This window comes from Mustela nigripes, chromosome 4 (genome assembly GCF_022355385.1).
Source record: "Mustela nigripes isolate SB6536 chromosome 4, MUSNIG.SB6536, whole genome shotgun sequence".
Lineage (NCBI taxonomy): Eukaryota > Metazoa > Chordata > Mammalia > Carnivora > Mustelidae > Mustela > Mustela nigripes.
The window spans coordinates 89,178,268-89,200,181 of NC_081560.1; the positions used below are offsets into that span (position 1 = coordinate 89,178,268).

The window sequence follows — 21,914 nt, forward strand, 5'->3', positions numbered from 1 at the left end:
TTTTTTTTTTTTTCCAAGGGAGAGAGAGTCTTAAGCAGAGTCCGTGCTTGTGGAGCCTTCTGTGGAGTTCGATCTCACAACCCTGATACCTTGACCGTGAGATCATGACCTGATCTGAAATCAAGAGTCAGGTGCTTAACCAACTGAACCACCCACCTGCCCCTAAATATCTCTCTTGTTAAAGGGCAACAAAATCAGTGGGTTTGTAATGAATCAGGGCAGTTGAGTAAAATATATGGCATAGCTAAAGTGCTTTTGTGACAATAGGCTATTTCATAGTAAAAATAACAGGAAAACATTTATAGCCATTTTTTAGGATTGGTAGTTATACGTTGGGGGTGATTCAGGAACCTACCTGAACAAAGGTTTATATTGCTCTTTTTGTAGCTGAAATGTAGGCAGTAATGGTAGATTATAATAATTTAATATTTCGATGCAGCAAATCATAAAATATTAAGTGAAATTTTCAGTGACTAAATATTCAATGAATTATTTGGAAGGCAGTTTTAAGGAAATTTTAATGATTCTGTTCAGAATTTATGAGCCTTAGTCTGTAGATGTTTTTTTTTTAATTTTTAGTTTTTTATAAACATGTATTTTTATCCCCAGGGGTACAGGTCTGTGAATCAGCACTCACCAAAGAGTCTGTAGATTTTTTTTTTTTTTAAAGATTTTATTTATTTATTTGACAGAGAGAAATCACAAGTGGGCAGTGAGAGAGAGAGGAGGAAGCAGGCTCCCTGCTGAGCAGAGAGAGCCCGATGCGGGACTCGATTCCAGGACCCCGAGATCATGACCTGAGCCGAAGGCAGCGGCTTAACCCACTGAGCCACCCAGGCGCCCCGAGTCTGTAGATTTTTAAACTAAGTACATTTTCCCTATTTTTAGGTAAATCATATGGTCAAATTCAGTACTCTCCATTCTGCTTATAAGCCCCTGGTAGAGAGGACTGTTTGAGCTTAGGGCCATCAGGTGGTTGTGTTGGTCATTAGGACTCTTTACAATATTCTGGTTTTCTCTCCTCTGAACACCTGCTGAGATACATGTCCCTCTGTCCTTAAAGTTAGGAATGGCCATATCACTTGTCCTATGAACTGTGATTATATGTTACTTCTTGGCAGAGTGGACACATACCGCTTGCCAGCAGAGGCTTTAGGGGTCCAGGGGAGGAAAAATTCTCCTGCACCCTCTTTGGCTCTCTGGTTGGGTCTAAGAAACTGACATAAGAATAACAAAATAACTTACACACATTTTATGGAATTTTTACCTGTTTATGGGGTCCTTCACAAGAAAATGAAGACCCAAACAAGTGACTAGAGCAGGAGGCTTTTATATCTCTTGGGCAACAACAAATCTGTGAAGGATTGATACGACAAAGGGGTTTGGGCTCGTGGCAGTAAGTGGTAAGTGTTGTTTATACAGCCTTGTCGGCCCTAACTTCTTGTCCCTGGTGTTAAGGATGTCCCCTTCCTCCTGGTACAGAGACGGTGTCTTTCCCATGGGAGACGACTGGGATAGAGGGCAGGGTACAGGAGGTCAGAGTGACCTTCCTTCTTCTGCTGATTTGTGGGTGGTCAACATGAGGTGCGGTGTTTTGGGGTGCTCTATCTTGAACCCATCAGGGGCCAGTGAGCAATTTGCTGCTGTCTTGGGGACTGGCGACACTCCAGATGGTGGCAGCTCTTTCAGCCCGCCGCCCTTGCAAAGACGACATGGAGCAAAGTGCCACTGTCCTGTGACAGACATACCTTGTGAGCAAGAGGTACACTTCTGTTTGAAGTCCCTGCGATCCGGGGATGCTTGTTACTGTAGTAAGAGCCAGCCTCCCCGACACAGGCAGTTTCCCTAGGTCCAAGATCAAAAGAAAGTCATACCTTTCCTCCACCATTTTTGCTAATGATTTACTGTGTGCCGGTCATGGTTCTACCCCTGGAAATACCGCAACGGACAAAGCCGTCTGCTCTCAGACTTGTTCCCGGTGCTTCTTAGCTGCCTGCGGGTTTCTCTCTCTCTGCAGCTTTCTCTGTCCTCTGAGCCGTTGCTCACTGCTTTCTCCTTTGTGCTTCTCCAGCATTCTTTCATGCTGCATCATCTCCCAAATTCCACATTTTTTTTTTTTTTTTTTTTTAATGATAAGTAAGAATTCCAATGGGTCCTTTTGCTTGAATGTGATTTGGGATCAAAATGTGAACTTCTCTATTGGGGTCATGTCCAAAGGCTTTTGCTCTGTGAGTTCGAAGTTAGGATCGTCACCAGTGTGTCAGAGCAGACGTACAGCACACTTCCTGGACAGATGTGTGGATGAGGCAGGGGAGGGGACAGCCTCTTGACTGTCACTGTGTCATCTTTTCCCTTTACTTTGCTGGAACTAGTGCATCATATCCCAGTGTTTCTTGGTCTTACTTTTATTATTGGCTCTCCCCCAGGTCTTTTCAGGCTCTTTCTCCTCATCCCTCTCACCCCCGCAGTGAGATTTTAATGCCACATATGTACTGTGTATCTGTTTCTGTACTGTGTACATATATGTGCTTTATCCACCCCCCTAAAAAAAAGAGAGAGACCAAGTTTTTGTTGCCTCCTCCAACTGATTTTGCTTGAGAATGCATGCCTTAAACTCGTATTTGTAAAGGTAAATTTTTTTTTCCATTTGTAGGCGGGCATTTCCACTTCAATAAGCCAAGTCTAACCGTATTGAAGCAGAACTCTGTTGTCTAATACACCTGTGCTTTTATCATAGCTTTCTTTTTAGCTGATTACCATTTAAATAAGTATGCTAAAATCTTAGTGTATTGAGAACATTAGAAAAGTAAATTTTTTATACTTTCCAGAAGTCAGGTTCCCCCCCCCTAGGTTAAAAGCTTATAAACCATGCAGCTTTTCTGTACAGGCCACGTTTGCTTTTTGCTCCTTTGGCAAATATTTATTGAGGGTGTACTGTGCACAAGGCTCTGTGCCAGGTGCTGAAGCCCAGTGGAGTGGCTGGTGGAGTTCAGGCTGGTTCCTTTATGCTCTGTTAGCCCGAGAGCTAGCATGGGTTATGTAAACTGGTCCAGGGCAGAGCTGTTTGTACTAGTTTTTATACATTACCAACAAAGTATAGTACCCCTGGGAGTTGCTATAACTAACCCCTGCATGGTGTAATAAGAAGGGTACTTGGTCTTTGTCCTGGGTCCCTAAATCTCCTGAAACCCTTACATTCTCCTGAGTGTGAGAATTTCTTTGGTGCTCAATAACTCTTGGCCAAGGGGCTTCTAGATAGCATCAGAATGGGGGCTGGTTCCCAGAAAGGCCAAACTTTGATTAGAAGCTTGGAACTTTTCCGCCCTATCCCCTCTAGCCCTGGGAAAGGGAGGGAGGCTGGAGATTGGGTTAATTGTCATTGGCCAATGATTTAATCAGTTGCGCCTCTGTAAACCCTAGAGGAGAGGGTTAGGAGAGCTTCCAGATTGGTGATCACATTGGGGTACTGGGAGGTGCACTGAGAGAGGACTTGGAGACTCTCTGCCCCTCCCCCATGCCTCATCCTGTGTCTCTCTTCCATTGACTTTTCTTGTGTTGTTACCTTTAGAGCAAACCTGTAAGAGCAAGGAAGGTACTTTCCTGAGTTCTGTGAGTCATTCTAGTGAATTATGGAACCAGAGGGAAGGGGTCATGAGAACCCTCAGTGCTGGCTGTTCAGGTGTGTGGATGGCCTGGGATTTGAGATTGGCATCTAAAGTGGAGGCGGTCCTGCCAGCCTGAGCCCTTTGACTTGTGGGACCTGACACTAACTTCAGGTAGATCGTGTCAATCACACAGAATTGTGAGCCAGCCCATTGGGTGTCAGAGAGTCGGAGGAGTGCTGCTGGGAAAAAGCCAGCATGTATTTGGTGTCCTGATAGGAAAAAATCCCTTACCCTTGCCTATCACTGCAGTGGACCCTCAAGCAACATAGTTTGAACTGCACAGGTCCACTTATACGTGGATTTCTTTTTCAGTAGGCACCGTATAGTACTGTAAATACATTTTCTCTTCCTTAAGATTTTCTCAGTAGCATTTTTTCCTCTAGGCTTTTTCATTACAAGACTACAATATGTAACACATATAACATACAAAACGTGTTAGCTGTTTATGTTATCAGTAAGACTTCCGATCCGCAGTAGGCTCTTTGTAGTTAAGTCCTCAGAGGGTCAAAAGTTACATGTGGATTTTCAGCTGTGTAGGGGGTCTGCATACCCTAACTCTACATTGTACAAGTGTGCAGGGGTCAACAGCTGTGTGTGTGTGTGTGTGTGTGTGTGTGTGCGCGCGCGCCCGCAGGCGCACATGCACACACACTTACTGTATGAAAACATCGAGGCCCAAGCCCCGGAAAATGCAGAGTCAATATGGTTCTCCCTTCTCTGTTCTTTCCTGCCAACTGTGACAGGTTTCTGGCCACACAGTGCATGCCTGTCGCAGAACAGTGTGGGAATTGACTTAAATTCTTGGACCATTCTAGATGACTGATGTATTTTCAAATAGATACATGCAAACATAACAGGGAAACCTCAATATAGGGTTCGCTCAAAGAATAAGGCTCTGTCCTTCACTACTGTGTTATTGCCAAACCAAGAAGGGGGTATATAGTTTCAGGCTCAATTTCACATTGCTCAGGAGGGACTGGGTAAATACATTTTAGAAAGAATACAAAGCAGCTCATATTCTCTGGAGGCTTTCGTTTGAGGGTCCTTCCGGGGATAGAACGTCTCATGCATTCGTTCCTTGTACAGAGAGTTATGGAGCTTCCAGGCTCTGTGCCAGGCTCCTTGGTGCAACAAGACAAAAGGTTCTCATTTTACTCTGTTCCTATTTCTTGGACAAATGGTGTTAGACAACTTTTTATTCATTCAACTTGTGATTCAGAGTCGATCATCCAGGTAGACTGTCAGGAGGTATTTAAACAAGATACCATCTCTGCCCTCAAGGACCTTGCAGGCCTGTTTGTTCATTAATCAGGCATTCATTCAAAAAGTGTGCACTGAGCCAGGTCAGTGGTAGGGAAACAGAGGACCGGGAGCGCACAGTTAGTCCCTGAAGGGCTGTGAGTCTTAGCCTCGAGGGCGAACACACAGTAACCACTTCGAGGGAGTACAGTGTGGGGAGAGATAAGAACGAGCTCTGCCCACGGCACTGGGAGCACAGAGGCCAGGGGAGCACAGAAAGTGGGATTTCCTAACTTAGCTCTGAGGAGGTGAGGCTCTTGTCCTGACTTTCTAGTTGGGGCTGGAGAGAAGGGATGGCTTGGAAAGGAGGCTGCGGCAGGAGTTCCAACCCGAGGGAAGACGGCAGTGTCCACGCCTGCAGGTGCTGTATTTTGCTCTCGCTGTCGGAGGTGGCGGTAGACAGACTGGAAGGTAGTGAAACGCTGCACCTGCTTGCCAGGAACTAAATCCTGGTAATCCCGGCACAGTAGTAGTTCAATGAAATGGGCCACCGAGAAACAAGTAAGTAATACCGTGGACACCACACATGAGAAGGGTGTTAAGGAACAAATAACACTGGGACATTGATAAGTTACTCAGAAAAACAATAGAGTCTTACTCCTCGTGATTTTTAGTCAGAGTATAGGAGCTTAGAACTTAGAGCAATGAAGGTTTCCCTCTGTGAATTAAAAGTTAAGATCAACACTCAAGTGTCTTACCTACTCTAACACCTCGTTGAATATGTTGATCCTATTAGCAGGGCTGTCGTCCTGGGCCCCCTGTTCACAGGGGCCCCGAGTTTGGTCCTAATGTTCTCTTGGTGCCCTCTTGAAATTCTGAATTTTTGAACATGGGGCTGTGTTTTCATTCTGTACCGAGCCCTGATAATTAGGTAGCCGTCCTGCCCGTGAGACTGGTCATCTACGGAAACCAAGTCACGGAGCCAAGCTTTAAAGAAGTACATGTCCTCATGCTTTCTGGGAAGTTGGAGCCAACAGGATTAAAGTATCTGGGCCCCATGAGCAGGACCATCTGTATGGTGTGTGTGGAAGGCTCAAGCTGTCCCAGACTGATGCCACCTAACATTCGTTTTATTAGACAAATAATCTCTTCCTCCCACCTCTTTCTCAGTAGGCAACCCTTTAATTGTGACTTGGCTTCATGCGTGGTCTTCCTGCAGGGAGAGAGCTGCTCATGCTGACTCCATACTTGATTCAGGGAGTTAGTTACTAAATTGGCATTCTGGTGATATTCCTCAGTGAGGTTCTTTAACGGGATCCTGCCCGTGAGAGACATGTCTCCTTCTGCTCAGTTCTGAGCCTGACGGCTGAAGTCCAGCCTTGATGCTGGTGAATTCACCAGAGTCAAGGGCACAACAGGAGTTAAGAACAAGGGCTCTGGGTTCAGCCAGACCCTGCTGGGATCCGATACTGGTCCTGTCCTCCTAGAATGTGTGATCCGGGCCAAGATACATAAGCTCTGGTCTTTCATCTGTCAGGTACTGAAAGGAAACCTGTCTGTCTTAGGGTTGTTGTGAGACTGAATGAGGAAATAGACAGTAGGTTAGTGTTTCTCACCCTCAGCACTGTGGACATTTTGAGCCAGTGGTCGTAGGTTGCTGGGACGGGAGCTGCCCCTGGCATTGTAGGATGTTCGTCAGAATCGTTGACGTAACCAGTGGCTTCCCCATCAGTCCCACAGCTGTAACAGTTGAAATGTCCTCAGATGTTGTCATTTGTCCACTGGGGGCCAAAATTGGCCCTGGTTAAGAGTCCCTCACTCACTGGCCACGAGTGTGTGTGGATACACAGGAGTGTGTGTGGAGTGTGTAGATAGAGCAGCGCCTGGAGACAAGAAAGCCAATGTCAGGTTTTATAATCTTAATGGCAGTACTAGTACTAATGATAGTACTCTTTGTGCCATCCTGAGGCTTCTGGAAAGACATTTGTCAGCTTGTCGCTGATCCCTCTTCCTTAAATTTCTACATCCCTGGCAGAGTACAGTCCATATGAATTAAAGGGTAAATGTTTAAAAAAAAAATCTACTTTTAAAAAAATGAAAGAGAAGGAATCTTTAGATTTGCAAACAAAGAAGGAGCTTCCTAGCTCAAAACCAGTGGTGTTTTTGTGATGTTTACTTTTGAGTTTAAATCATATTGGGGAATTTTCTTCCTTGATCTCATTGCATTAAAAATTAGCATGTATAACCTATAACAACTCGGTAGTTGTAGTGAAAAAGGAAACTGGATAAAATGATCATGAGAAATACAACAAAGTACTGTTAGGAAACTGGTATAAACCAAAAAGAAAATCAAATGCATACCGAGATTCCTCTAAAGACAAAGAAATACAGCCAGTTTATAAACAGTGGAACATAGTTCAAATTCAAAATAATTTTTTAAAATTTCAGTAATTTTTTTCATCTAAATTGGCAAAGATTTAAGCAGTAACATCCATTTCTATTGTCTAATTTAGAGGAATCTTTATTTATTTATTTATTTTTAATTTTTTTTTTAAAAGATTTTATTTATTTATTTGACAGAGAGAAATCACAAGTAGACGGAGAGGCAGGCAGAGAGAGAGAGAGAGGGAAGCAGGCTCCCCGCTGAGCAGAGAGCCTGATGCGGGACTTGATCCCAGGACCCTGAGATCATGACCTGAGCCGAAGGCAGCGGCTTAACCCACTGAGCCAGCCAGGCGCCCTAGAGGAATCTTTTTACACATTTGACAGTGGATGGGTGTAGTCCTTCTAGAAGGAAGCTTGGTAATAAGTACACCTTAAAACTTGTCATATCTGTTAGCCCCCAAAAATAACATTTGGAAATAATTCCTGTAGCATAATCTGAAATGTAGACAAATATTTATGCATGAAGATGTTTATTGCAAGCTTATCTTAATAGAAGCCAGCCAAGTGTCTAGCATTAAGGGAGTGGTTAATTCCAGCTTATGGTAAACAATCAGCCGTCCTTAAAACAATTTTTGCAATGGGACGCCTGGGTGGCTCAGTGGGTTAAGCCACTGTCTTTGGCTCGGATCATGATCCCGGGGTCCTGGGGTCGAGCCCCAAATCAGGCTCTCTGCTCAGTGGGGAGCCTGCTTCCTCCTCTCTCTCTGCCTGCCTCTCTGCCTGCTTGTCATCTCTCTCTGTCAAATGAATAAATAAAATCTTTTAAAAATAAATAAATAAAACACAATTTTTGCAAAATGTTTCTAATGGCATGTGAAATTCTTACAGTGTTAAATGAAAAAAGCAAGTTTTAACATTATATATGCTGTATGAAATCCACTCAAAATAAAGGCCAGGAAGAAATATGAACACATTTAACCTATTTGCTCTTGGAAGATTGGCTTAGGAATAATATATGAAAGGTGCTCATAATTATGATTAAACTGATCATTTCATAGCAAACTTAGGCTTTTTGGTCCGTTCTTGAAGTAATTTTTGGATGTCATGCATTTCTATAGCTTAGAAACGAAGGTAGAGGAGGTGAAGCTATGTTTATAACAGAAAGCAGAAAGCAATTGTCATTGTCTTAAAGTGCAGCTTTATATTTTAAATAAAGTCATTATAAATTCCAATAGGGAATCATCTTTTGAGCTTAGATGCCTTGCCCTGGATGAAATGAATTAATGTTTTATACCATGGTTCTCTTTTTGTTTATCAATTTTTAAGGTATATTTATTTTAGTATATTTCTTGATGGAATAATCTTTTAAATGTCCATTTTTATTTTTATAGTATGTGCAGAAGCTTATAATCCTGATGAAGAAGAAGATGATGCAGAGTCCAGGGTATGTAAATTCCTTAATAAATTAATTTTAAATTATACTCCCGTATCAGACTAGGAATATGATTTTAGAAAGAGGTTAACAGGCATATAGATTGACAAGAAGCATAATGGATTATTTTGACTGTTTCTTTTCTACTCTTCTCTCTGATAGCTTCCTTCTACTTCAAGTTCTATAGAATTACTTTTCTCCAAAGAGAAAGATCTTGTTCTTTGGATAAAAGGAAGGATGAACATAAAAACTCACTGTAGTTGTGGTTTTATTTCTTTTACAAAAATACAGCCTGGTGATGGAAAATGTTGTTAGCTATCTTTCTCGTAGCATTAATGCTATTTTTCTGACAGAGTTTCTAGTAAAGAAAAATACTAGGGATGGGCGCCTGGGTGGCTCAGTGGGTTAAGCCACTGCCTTCGGCTCAGGTCATGATCTCAGGGTCCTGGGATCGAGTCCCGCATCGGGCTCTCTGCTCAGCAGGGGGCCTGCTTCCCTCTCTCTCTCTCTGCCTGCCTCTCTGTCTACTTGTGATTTCTCTCTGTCAAATAAATAAATAAAATCTTTAAAAAAAAAAAAAAAGAAAGAAAAATACTAGGGAAAGCCTTCTTTCTGTTCCTACTAATTTATAACAAAAGAAGCTTATTCTGAAACAAACAAAAATCACAGTAGAATTATATCTAAAGTACCAGTATAAAAGTTCTAACTCTTTGATATCTATGAATCTAATAGTTTGCTCAGAAACTGATTTCTTGAAGGTCATAATGTTTTTGTAAGAATTTGTCCAGTGTTGTTTGAAGCAGTTTTTAAACTATGTCCTCCCTTCACCTATTATTTATTTAGTAAAAAGTAAACTAAATTAAGAGATAACTGTGCCTGAAAAGGGAAAGTAATAATTTACCTTTTTTTTTGAGTACTTTCTTGGCAAAAGCGCCTGTTTTCTGTTTGGACTCAAATGATAAACAAAAATTTATTTCCGTAGCTCTGACAAATACTTAACTAAGATTGAGTTCTAATATGGAAAAGCGAATACTGTGTCCCTAAGTCATTACATCATGAAGCTCCCTGAAATTGATATAAAATCCAGTGGTTGAAAGATCAGGAATCTTATCTTGAAGGTCTGGAAGGAAATCCCATTTCAGTTCCCATACCTGTATGGATTCCCACCAGCAGTGTGGGGGGAGCTCACTGTTTGCTACCAGAACAGAAATTAATTTGATAATGTCTATAAATTCTGGCCTGAAATTATATTTCCTTAGGATTAAGTTTTTACTAACGTATAGCATGCTGTTAGTACTTGATGTAGTCGTAAAAACTAGGCTGTCCCCATTGTGTCTTTGATTTATGTATCTAGCAGAAACAATGAGTGACTTTGAAGAGTATATTTGCATATTAAGGTGTACATGGTAAAACTTAGTAATTGAGGTGTATGATGGGCTGGTTTAATTTAGTGAGAATCTAAATTGAATAACATTTCAAAAGTACGGTTTAAAAACAATATACCGTTGGGGTGCCTGGGTGGCTCAGTGGGTTAAGCCGCTGCCTTCAGCTCAGGTCATGATCTCAGGATCCTGGGATCAAGCCCCTCATCGGGCTCTCTGCTCAGCGGGGAGCCTGCTTCCTCCTCTCTCTTTGCTGCCTCTCTGCTTGCTTGTGATCTCTGTCTGTCAATAAATAAAATCTTAAAAAAAAAAATAATATACCGTATCTCCTAGACTCAGACTATTAGCTACCATTTTTTTTTTAAGATTTTATTTATTTATTTGAGAGAGAGACAGGGAGAGAGAGCCTGAGCGAGGAGAAGGTCAGAGAGCGAAGCAGACTCCCCATGGAGCTGGGAGCCTGATGTGGGACTTGATCCCGGGACTCCGGGATCATGACCTGAGCCGAAGGCAGTCGTCCAACCAACTGAGCCACCCAGGCGTCCCATTTTGATCTATGTGATAGGTAAAGTGATTGGCTGGGTCACTCCAGTTAATTCCTAACTGTCTTGTTGGGGAGGTGGTACTTGTTAAGATTCATTTAGCTATGTCAAAGAATCCAATCACATTGAGATAAAAATTTTAAAAAGAGAAAATACTGAAGAAAATTCTTGGACATATCCTTTGAAATCTTATAGAATTACAGAAAGAATTGGGAAAAAATCAAAATAACCCAAGCTGTGGCTGGTGGGCCAGAGCAAGCCCACCTCTGGGGACCTTCCATAGCTGTGGTGCAGTACTTAGAGTGTTGTCTTAGAAAGACACTTGGCTGCCAGTGGTTCTTCATGCTGGGACTCTGAGCTGGAAGTCTTAGTTTCCCTGGGAGAATTTCTCATGGACCCAGCTTTGGGAGGACCAGGGACAAGGGCAACCTTTGGCTACCAGACACCACTTTTAAATGAAGGCAGTTCCTAGAGAAGGATGAATCTTTATGAGCTGGGCATTCACTGCGGGAGCTGTCCCCTCCAACACCCTCCATCTTACTTTTAATAGTTTTTTTCCAATTTATTTATTATAATTATTAAGTGCTTCAGGTTCTCCATTAGTTTGACAGAACAGTCAAACTAACAGTCTAAACATGTTACCAAAAACTGCACTATTTTTTTGGTCATAGATACTACACGGCAAATTGCACCATAGCCCTTGGAAATTATTCTTACAGATTTCAGAATTAATTGGCTGTAAGCATATATTGGAAAATTTGTAAGGAAAACATATATTTTGATAAAGTGCCATTTCATTTGAACATTTTATATTTCACAGACCATGTATCAAATCCTTAAGTCTCAGATTAATATAAGTATTCTTTGATACGAATTCGAAGAAATTTTAAATACTTAAGATGGATTTTGGAGGCGCCTGGGTGGCTCAGTGGGTTAAGCCTCTGCCTTCCACTCAGGTCATAGTCTCCGGGTCCTGGAATCAAGCCCCGCATCACGCTCTCTGCTCAGCAGGGAGCCTGCTTCCCCCATCTCTCTCTGCCTGCCTCTCTGCCTACTTGTGATCTCTCTCTGTCAAATAAATAAGTAAAATCTTAAAAAAAAAAAAAAAAAAAGATGGATTTTGGAAAAATCACAAATTAGATTCTACCTTTAATAAATGAAGATATAGGGTTGCCTGGCGGTGTCAGTCAGTGGAGCATGCAACTTTCCATCTTGGGTTTGTGAGTTCAAGCCTCGTGTTGAGTGTAGAGATTATTTAAAAAAAAAAAAATCTTTAAAAAAATAAATGAAAATATAAGAATTATATATACACATCTAACATGTAGCTCTTCTGGTAGAAAAGAGCTGGTAATTTTAAGAACGGATCATTTCTTTGTGATGTTACTCCTCAAAATTTTGGGGGAGTGCCTTCTGTATGCCTGGCCGGGTGCTAGGAATTTTAGGGGTGAGTACTGTAGGAAAAGTCCCTACTATCTTGGGGCACAGAGACTAATAGCAGAATTAAACAACAAGCCAGTAAATTAATGAACAGGTACAAGATATCAAGTGCCCACAGGATGGTAAAATAAAACCAAACCCCATGTCGACAGGGTCCCTAATTAGATGGACTAGTTGCAAGATGTCTCCTTGAGGTGGGACCCGGAAGGTGGCGAAGGGGAACCTTGCCACAAAGCCCAGGAGCCAGTTTCGGCTTGGCCCCAGTGCCCCAGCGTGAGAGCCCTTGGCAGTTCTGAGTGCAGGCAGGTGTGGCTGTGGACTGCATGGCTGAAGTGATGGTGGCGAAGGAAGGACGGGCATTTAATGCGCAGTAAATGCAATGAAATCCATCCAGGTGTTCTGATTTGAATTTTTTAAAGGCTACCTTCAGCTCTGTGTGGACAAATAGGAAACTATCTTGTACAGATATGCCTTGCTTAGCAGAATAGATTTGCGGTGTTTTCTTTGGAGAAAATGTCTATATAAATTTTATTTATGAATTGGTTTTCTAATTTTTTTAAATGAAAGACACCAGAGCTTTAGAGCAGGAGCTGGCAAACATTTTCTGTAAACCTTTTTTTCTTTAACTGAAAAATTTTCTCCTTTCTAGGTAATAAATATTTTAGTGTTTGAGGGGCCGTACAGTTTCTGTCCAAGCTACTTGCCAGGGGTCTTGGGGTCTTCAGTGAATAGGTGATCACAGCCCTTTACAAAATGAACTTGCTAACCCGGGGGAGCACTTGATGGAAAAGCTGTCAGGCATGCTGTGGATAAGGCTGCACCTCCGCCCCAGACAAAGCTGCATGACTTTCCCTCACTCAGGGGGCTGAGAGCTCGCGTCTGCTCCCCCAAAGCGGACCTCAGCACTGACAGTTCTTCCCTCCGACGTCCTGCGGGGAAGTTTTATGCCTATCATAAGACAAGTAGACTGATGTGTTTGTTAATTTGGTTTTAGATTATACATCCCAAAACTGATGATCAAAGAAATCGATTGCAAGAGGCTTGCAAGGACATCCTGCTGTTTAAGAACCTCGATCCGGTAAGCGACACCGCAGTGACCAGCGACGGTTTTTTTGTTTCAGCATCACAGAGTGAAAAATGGTGCAGGGTCTTGACAAGCTAATGTCACCCTGGATGATGTAACCCTCTGCCCCACAAGCAGCGCTAAGCTTGGGAGAAGCTGTGTCCTTGCAGCCTGGAGCACACAGGCCGGCCAGCCTGCCCCCTTGTCCGCGGAAGACATTATCTCATCCCTCCAGGTTACAAGTGTAGCCTGAGAAACGGCCCAGATGAGGGGAGGGCAGGACCTCAAGTTCTTTGTACATCCAGCGGGAATATGAAGGGTGGATTGCCGCTCTCTTGGGCTAGTGATAATAATGATATTTTAGTGTATAACTTTTGTATTCTACTTATTTTGAAAAGAACATTTTACTTCACTTTAAAGGTAGAGGGATTTTTTTCCTTTATAAGGATTGTGAAATCTCTTGTTTTTAAAAGGTTCTGGGTGCGTTTTTAGAAACCCCTCTCGGTATGAGTAGGCCTGAGGTTCACATTTTGCCCTGTACTCAGACCTGAATGTTCTCTTTCTTCATCTCATGTTGTGCTTCTTCATTGCTGTGTGGTCATTCGGGTTGCCATGGTCCTGCTGCCATGACCCAAATGTGGAAACGGAGTCAACTTTTATAGGTTACCCCAACTTTTAAAAAATACATATATTTAAAAAAAAATTTTTTTTTTTTGAGAGAGTATGAGGGAGCATGAGCAGGAGGTAGGGCCAGAGGGAGAAGGAGAGGAAGAAGCAGGCACCCCATTGAGCAAGGAGCCCAATGCGGGGCTCCATCCCAGTACCCAAGCTAAAGGCAGATGCTTAACCAACTGAGCCAGCCAGGCATCCCAATACCTGTATTTTAAAGGCCAGTTCATGGCCAGGGGAGAAAGAAAAAACCAGTTCACGAAATTACGAAATTCATGAATTATCATTATTAAATATTTTGTAGGGCAAGAAGCTAATATATTTACATAGTTGCTTCCAATAGATGTTTTTTTTAAAAAATGTGAGCTCAAGCTGTGTGGATTTATTTGCCCTACTATCCCCAATCCTTCTGATGAAAAATATAGATGAGTAAAACTTTATTTTTCTCAGTAAATTACCACCTGGAACAAAAAACAAACAAACCCTCCCCCCCCCAGGAATGGCAGATTGAAGATTTTAGGTTAAGCTCATGTTTTAAACAGTCTTCTAGTTTTTCATGATACACTTTTTTTTTTTTTTACAATAACCCAGATGCATTTAAAGTGAATTACATATTCAACTCTGATCACCTGCTTATACAACAGCTTTCATTCAGTTCAATGCCCTGACTGATCATTGTGCTCCAGAGCCCATGTAAGCCTTTTTAGGGACGCTGCAGAAATACTGAGACATGGCTTTTGTCTTCTTGGAACATATGATTTGATGAGGGATTCAGAAGCAGTTTGGTACCTCACCAGCGCTGTGATGGAGTCAGGACACTGTGTGAGGAGAGGGTCTCTCAGCCCCACATGGGGATTTGGGAAGCTGGGGAGGCTGCCTGAGCTGAGCCTCAGAAAGTGAGTAGGAAGGAGGTCGCCGATGGAAGGAAAGGGAAGGGAGTGTTTTCACAGGAGCCTGCGTCAGCAGACACAGTGGCGAGTGCTTAGGTACATGTGTGCCATGTCCCCCAGGACCCTTCTTGAGTGCCCCCTATAATGTCAGCCACATACTGTAGGCAGCGGAAAGTCACCATGGAAACATTTTAAGCAGAGAAAGTAACAATCAAATGTGTCTGAGGTCACTGTTATGGCAGGATGGAGAGTAGAAAGGCGGGAACTGGGCTTAGGGAAGGGAATAAGAGGATGGGTTTCATAAGATATTCAGGGTTAGCAGAAGTTGGCACTTTTTAGGGACCAAATAATGATTGACCTGATGGAAAGGGTTTAGGATGACTCCCACTGTCTTGCTGGGAATGAACATGAGCTGGTATCTTTTTCTGAAGTGGGAGAATTTGGAGGAGGAAGGGCACGCAGTAACTGCGGACTAAAAGGAAGAATGATCTTGGCCTTTTACCTACTGTCTCACCTGAACTCCCTGAAGTCATTGTTTAGCTTGGAAGTCTTGCTCCTCCTGGGCCTCTGGACATTTTTCCTGGGAGGGCTGTATATTCATATGTTGGGCACAGCATTTATAATTATTAATCTCTTTGAAGATATCCTTTTCATGAATATTTAATGCTCGACTCAGTAGGCCATTTTTCTTCTGAAATATTTCTAATTTGAGGCAAACGGAAATAATTTTCCTATGCTCCGTGATAGGTTCTTTGGTTAATGGAGAGTAAATTGTTATTTTTGAAGTTAGAGAACTTTCATCAAGCTTGAATTTGCTTTCTGTAGAATAAGATGTGGATTTCTTACTGTAGTTGTCAGTCACTGGGATAAGCCTCTGCCTATTAAATATTTCCTAAGTTCTTTTCACTCTGTGCATAATTATGGGGAAATTGCATTTTGATTGATTAGAACTGACACATGTCACAGTGACAAGTTCTAGAAGAAATGATTGTTCTGTATTTTACCAGGAATTACTTTTTTATATATCCATGTATGAATTCCTAAGCTTTATAATGTTTTAAAATGCAGCTAAATACCAAGGCAACAAAAAAATTTATTAGAGCACTGGATTTCATTTTTTCCCCCTCCATTTGACATTTAGAGAAAGAGCTAATCAATAAAGCTGATATTTTCTCTCCATCTGGACTAAATATAAATAGTAAGAGCTACAAAATATTAGTAAACCGTTTAATCAAACCATAATTTTGATAGGTGACCATATGCTGCCTGGTTGATGAACTCATTTGGATAAAATGGTCCCTGTGGGGCCAATTAGCAGCACATCCAGACAGCACTGCTTGTTGGCCACACTGGCTTCATCTTCCACAGAGGCACCTGTTTCATAAGTAGGTGTCACAGCTCACGCAGGGACCCAGGGAGGGGACGAAAACCCCTTCCTGCAGGACCCAGCCCCATCATTCCTCCAGAAGCTTCGTTAGCCCCGTGAAGATGTATGTTCTCTGTTCCAATGGAGAGCTTGGGTTTTTAATGACAAGTTCTAAGTCTGTGTGCATATACAATTTATAAAAATTCAAAAAGATCAAAAGAGTAGTCAGGGAGAGTAGTCTGGGAGAACTACAGGGGAAGTAGTCCCCTCGCAACCCAGCTTCCCAGGAGCCATGTGCTCTGAGCATTTCCATGGGTATTTCTCCAGGGTTATGCCCTGTACAGAGCAGTATGTTGTTTTTTAAATTTCATTGGCAGCAAACTCTCCACAGTGTCCTGCCCTGTTCTTTTTACTTGACAATATATCTTATTTGTAGAGGTTCTGTATTTTTTTTTAAATTATTTGTATCAAAAAAATTACTTGTTTCAATATGATTTTATAAAAGCTTAAATTGGTAGCATTTACGTATTTTAAAGCTAAACCAGGAAAACACATTAATATTTTGCTGTTGTCTTTTTTATTAAACTTGTATAGATAGCCAAGGAGGGCCCACATTGTCAAAATAATATTGCAAAAGAAGAGCAAAGTAGAGGGACTCACACTTGCAGTTTCAAAACTTTTACTACAGGGACACCTGGGTGGCTCAGTCTTTTAAGCACCTGACTCCTGGTTTTAGCTCTGGTCACGATCTCAGAGTCATGAGATCGAGCCCCACTCGGGCTCCACACTCAACGGGGACTCTGCTTGAAATTCTCTCTCTGACTCTGCCTCTCTCCCCTTTTCTCTCTAAAATAAATAAATAAATCTTAAAAACAAAACAAAACAACAACTTCACCTGTACCACAGAACTCCAAGAATAAAAACAATGTGTTATTGGCCTGGGTATACACATCGAACAGTTGAATAGAATTGAGAGTCTAGAAACAAACCTGTACATTTGATTTATACATTTGATTTGAAGACCATTTGATTTTTGATGAGAGTGCCAAAACCATTCAGTGGGGAAAGAAGAATCCTTTCCACAAATGGTGCTGGGACCATTGGATATCCACACACAAAGGAACCAAGTTGGACCCCCTCCTTTATACTTTACAAAAAAATTAACTCAGAATGGATCCAGAACCTAAATATAAGCTCCCAAACTGTAAAAACTCCTAGAAGAAAACACAAAGGTTTGGGACACCTGGGTGGCTCAGTGGGTTAAGGCCTCTGCCTTCAGCTCGGGTCATGATCCCACAGTCCTGGAATCAAGCCCCACATCGGGCTCTCTGCTCAGCAGGGAGCCTACTTCCCCCTCCCTCTCTGCCTGCCTCTCTGCCTACTTGTGATTTCTGTCTGTCAAATAAATAAATAAAATCTTAAAAAAAAAAAAGAAAACACAAGGATTCATCTTCATGACCTTGGATTTAGCAGTGGATTCCAAAAATAGGAATATGAAAAGAAAAGAAAGAAACTGGGCTTCATAAAAAATAAAAAAAATTGTGCATCAAAGGACATTATTGAAAAAAATGAAAGACATTCTACAAAATGGGAGAAAATAATTACAGATCATCTATATATATAAAGGCCTAGTAGCCAAAATATATAAAGAACTCTTACAGCTCAACAACAAAATAACAACCCTACTTAAAATTAGGCAAAATACTTGAATAGACATTCTCCAAAAAAGATATACAAATGACCAATAAACACATGAAAAGATTCTCAGCATGGCTAGTCATGAGGGAAATGCCAATCCTGAAACCATAATGAAATACCAGCCCAGTGCTCCTAGGTGTGTGTCTATAGACCATTTTTTTAAGAAGGGAAAATAACAAGTTGGCGAGGATGTGGAGAAGTTAGAACTTTATTGCGGGTGGGAGAGAAAATGGTTTACAGACTGTGGAATATGGTTTGGCAGTTGCTCAAAAGGTTAAACCTAGAATTACCATAGGACTCGGTAGTTCCACTCCTCAGTATAACCCAGAAGAATGGATGTAAATATTCAGACAAATCCTTGAATATGACTGTTCCATAGCCGCACTATTCACAGTGGGTGGGGGGGGTGTCTTTGAATGGTTCCTGTATTTGTTCTAAGGAAAGGTTTCTTCACCTTTTAGTTTATCCTCACTAGCTGGTTTACCCTTAAGCCTTGTCAATCCAAGTGTCCATTGGCAGGTGAATAGGTAAACGAAGTGTGGTATATTTACAGCAGAATACTATTCATCTATAAAAAGGAATAAAATAGGATTATCCAGAACAAGGATGAACCTTGAAAACCTTATGCTGAGTGAAATAAGGCAGAAGGAAAAGGTCACACTGTATGATTGCATTGTAGGAAATACCAGATTAGGGGGATCATAGAGACAGAAAACAGTGGGTGTTGCCAGGGGGCGCAGAAGAGCAAAGTGACAGCATAGTGGGCACAGGCCTACTTTTTGGAGTGATGAAGATGTTTAGAAACTAAGAAGTGGTGGTTGCACAACTTTGTGGCCACTGAATTGTTCACTTAACCATGGTTGATTTTATGAGAAACTTAACCTCACAAAAAAAAAATCATGTATATAAAATTCATCTGAGCATTTAATGTCAATATTTAGTGTCAATATAAAGTGACATTAGTGTCACTTTAAGGAGGCATTTAAATCAACAGTTTACAAAATCAGTTACTGCGGCACCTCCACAAAATCCCTGGGTTCCACAAAACCCAGTTTGAGAAACATTGAGCTCTTTTGTCTCGGGGTGGGGGTGTCTTTGAATGGTTCCTGTATTTGTTCTAAGGAAAGGTTTCTTCACCTTTTAGTTTATCCTCGCTAGCTGGTTTACCCTTAAGCCTTGTCAATCACACTTGAGCAGAATAAAAATTTTATGTAGTATAAGTAGTTGTTGAAGAATAGGTTTGACGCTTCTGACTTTCGTTTTAATAAATCTGCCCTAGGGAGGTAAATGGTTGCTTCTTGAAGAGAACTAGCGGGATGAGAAACCATGATCACAAATCTCCCGTTGTCATTTTGGGGTTTGCCTTTCATCTTGTTTTTCAGTTCTGTTGTTTTGTTTTTAGTGCTAAACCAAACAGGATTGGAGTCAGAATTTGAATTCACTAAGTGTTTAGGTAATCTCTACATAAATTCTAGTGATGACTAAACATAAGGAAGTTTTAAGAACAGATAATCTTTAAAAGACATTTGCAGTCATTCTTTGTGAATGTGGTCATTTTTAATTGCCAAGATTCTATTTCATTTATACGTTGTGGTTCGCAGGTTCATTTTTCAATATATCAAAGTGGTGGTTGTTGCACTGAAATATTCTGAAATAAGCTAATTATAATTTCATTGAGGTACCGAATATGAAAGGAAGGCAATGTATAGTCATCTCATTTGTTAGGTGGAACGAACAACTGTGCTGTGTGTGTGTGTGTTTTTGACAAGATTTCATGGCAGTGGTGATATTTCTGTGTCTTCAAGCTGGGTCACAGAAATATAAAGCCGATTATGGTTAGTTAAGTGAACATACTGTAGACAAACTTAAGAATTGTATCTTTTCTTTTGAAAAAATAGGAGCAGATGTCTCAAGTATTAGACGCCATGTTTGAAAAACTGGTCAAAGAAGGGGAGCATGTAATTGATCAAGGAGATGATGGTGACAACTTCTACGTGATCGATAGGTAAGTTTTGTGTAACCTCCCTGCTGAAATGTAATGAACCTTCCGTATAAAACCTCAGTGTTTCTAGTAACGACTGGCAAATTAATATTTCATAGTTGCTATTACCTCTTTATTCTTTATTCTTGGAAGCCTGCTGTGAATGAGTGTGGTGCAGCTACATTAGATCACAAAAAAAGGCCTCGTTCATAGAAGAACGGGTGATTTGGGTCAGTTAAATCTATAAATCTCAGGCATTTACTGTGAGCCGCCTCGTTTATTAACTTTGTCTTGAGAGGAGGCCTGTTACACTTAGAAGGGACAACATCTGGGGTGCTGAGTCACATAATTCAATCTGTTCTTTTTTTATTAACAATAAAGTAAAACATGCACATGGTGGAGAGGGTAGTTTATGTTCTTTCCAGAAATTGTGTATGCATTCTTGAGCATTAAAAACCTTGTCGAAAAGTTATTTTAAAACATTGCAGAGAAGGGCATCTGGGTGGCTCAGTTGGTTGAGCGACTGCATTTCAGCTCAGGTCATGATCCCAGAATCCCAGAATCAAGTCCCACATCAGGCTCCCAACTCCATGGGGAATCTGCTTCTCTCTCTGACCCTCCCCCTTCTCATGCTCTATCTCTCATTCTCTTTCTCAAATGAATAAAATCTTTAAAAAAAAAAAAAGTGCAGAGAGATTATCATATTAAATGGGGGAGACCGGCATTCATATTGAAAATGTAATTTTGGAAAGTTGTGCTTTACTTCGCTAAAGAACAGCATGCTTCAAGCGGTCGTTAGATAGGAGCCCTAAACTATGAGGGGGGAGCGGTCTGAACAGAGGCTATGTTTCTCCACCCTGGTAAAGTGGTGCTGAAGTGTCGGCATCCCCGGCCCCTCCTGGTCTGGGGGCCACGCACGTCCTCTCCCAGCGTGGCCGAATTCATTGGGGGCATTGCTTCTCCGGACTGAGTTGTGCTCAGTGCAGAGCCTTGCGGAAAATCCCACCCCGCCTGCGCAGCCTGTGTCTTGACTTGGCTCTGGGGTTGGCATGTCCCTGACCTCAGCAGTGATGCACGCCCTCCGCAGGCAGGTTCTCACCAATTCCTCCGTTCCCTCCTCTGGATGCCGTGGTGACCTGGAGAACCATTGGCAAGGGCTGGGGTGAGCTCTCTGATTTTAGAACACACCCAGTTATTCCATAGGTAAATTTAAATTCTTGATTTTTGTATCCTTAACAGCTTTCATCAGTGATGCGCCTCAAGTTCACTCAGCTGTTACGCTGTATTTAACTTTGGGGGTATAGATGGGAAACCCAAATACGACAAGAACTCCCTCACGTTTCCCTGGTCAGTTAGATCCTCATCACCCATTTGACAGGCGAAAGGTCCCAGGCATGCAGAAGTGACAGGAGTCGGTGAAGGTCCGCCAGCCCAGCATCCGGGTCCGTTGGTCCTCGTTTGTGGTCTTCCTGTGGCTCTGCTCTGCCCGACGCCTCACATTATCAAGGAAGAAATGTGTGTGAGAAGGTGGTAGGGGCGTTAGATGGTGAGCTGGCAGCTGGCCTCGGGGCTCATTTTACTTCTCATTAGCATGTTTGTCACGTAGTTTATTCTGTTCAAAGTAGAAAATGCATAAAATGGTTTTAGTGCCAAAGTGTAAATAGTGTTACTAGAAGAATTAGTCTATACTTGAAAAATAGTCATGAAACCGCTTCTAGAAGGTGTCCTTGAAAAGCCTTTCTAACCGCGAACATCAGACTCGTTATTCTCCTCCTCGTTAATGTTTGTGTAGTACCTTGTGCTTTTTGTTTTTGTTGTATCTTTACCACTCATAATCCTTTCCTAATCTTAAAAGCTCTCCCTTTTTTGTCTTTGTTAGAGGCTTAGCCCACAGAATAAAGCCAAAGAATTTCTGCTGGTTGTCCTCTCAGGTGTTTCAGCAAGCCTCAAAGCCATGTACTCTGGCAAAGCGCAGTGTGTGGGAAGACAGTTGTCCAAGGAAGAAATTAGTGCCATAGACACAGGGTCCGTGATACATGGAGGACAGTGCTGGGCACACGGAGTGCTGCCTGCCTGGAAGACGAACCCAAATAAAAGATAAGCACAGAATAAAAAGACCTACAGAAAGACCAGGATCAGATATTGAGTCTGAATTTCTACCACTT

General features: G+C 41.9%; 1 protein-coding gene across 1 annotated transcript in view; it reads left to right on the forward strand.

Annotated features, from left to right (window-relative positions):
* PRKAR2B (protein kinase cAMP-dependent type II regulatory subunit beta) overlaps positions 1 to 21,914 on the forward strand; it is an 87,582-nt gene that overhangs the window by 51,485 nt on the left and 14,183 nt on the right. The window contains exons 3-5 of the mRNA XM_059397030.1: positions 8,681 to 8,733; positions 13,077 to 13,160; positions 19,667 to 19,773. Coding sequence (XP_059253013.1) covers positions 8,681 to 8,733; positions 13,077 to 13,160; positions 19,667 to 19,773 — 244 coding nt within the window. The remainder of the gene's footprint in view (positions 1 to 8,680; positions 8,734 to 13,076; positions 13,161 to 19,666; positions 19,774 to 21,914) is intronic.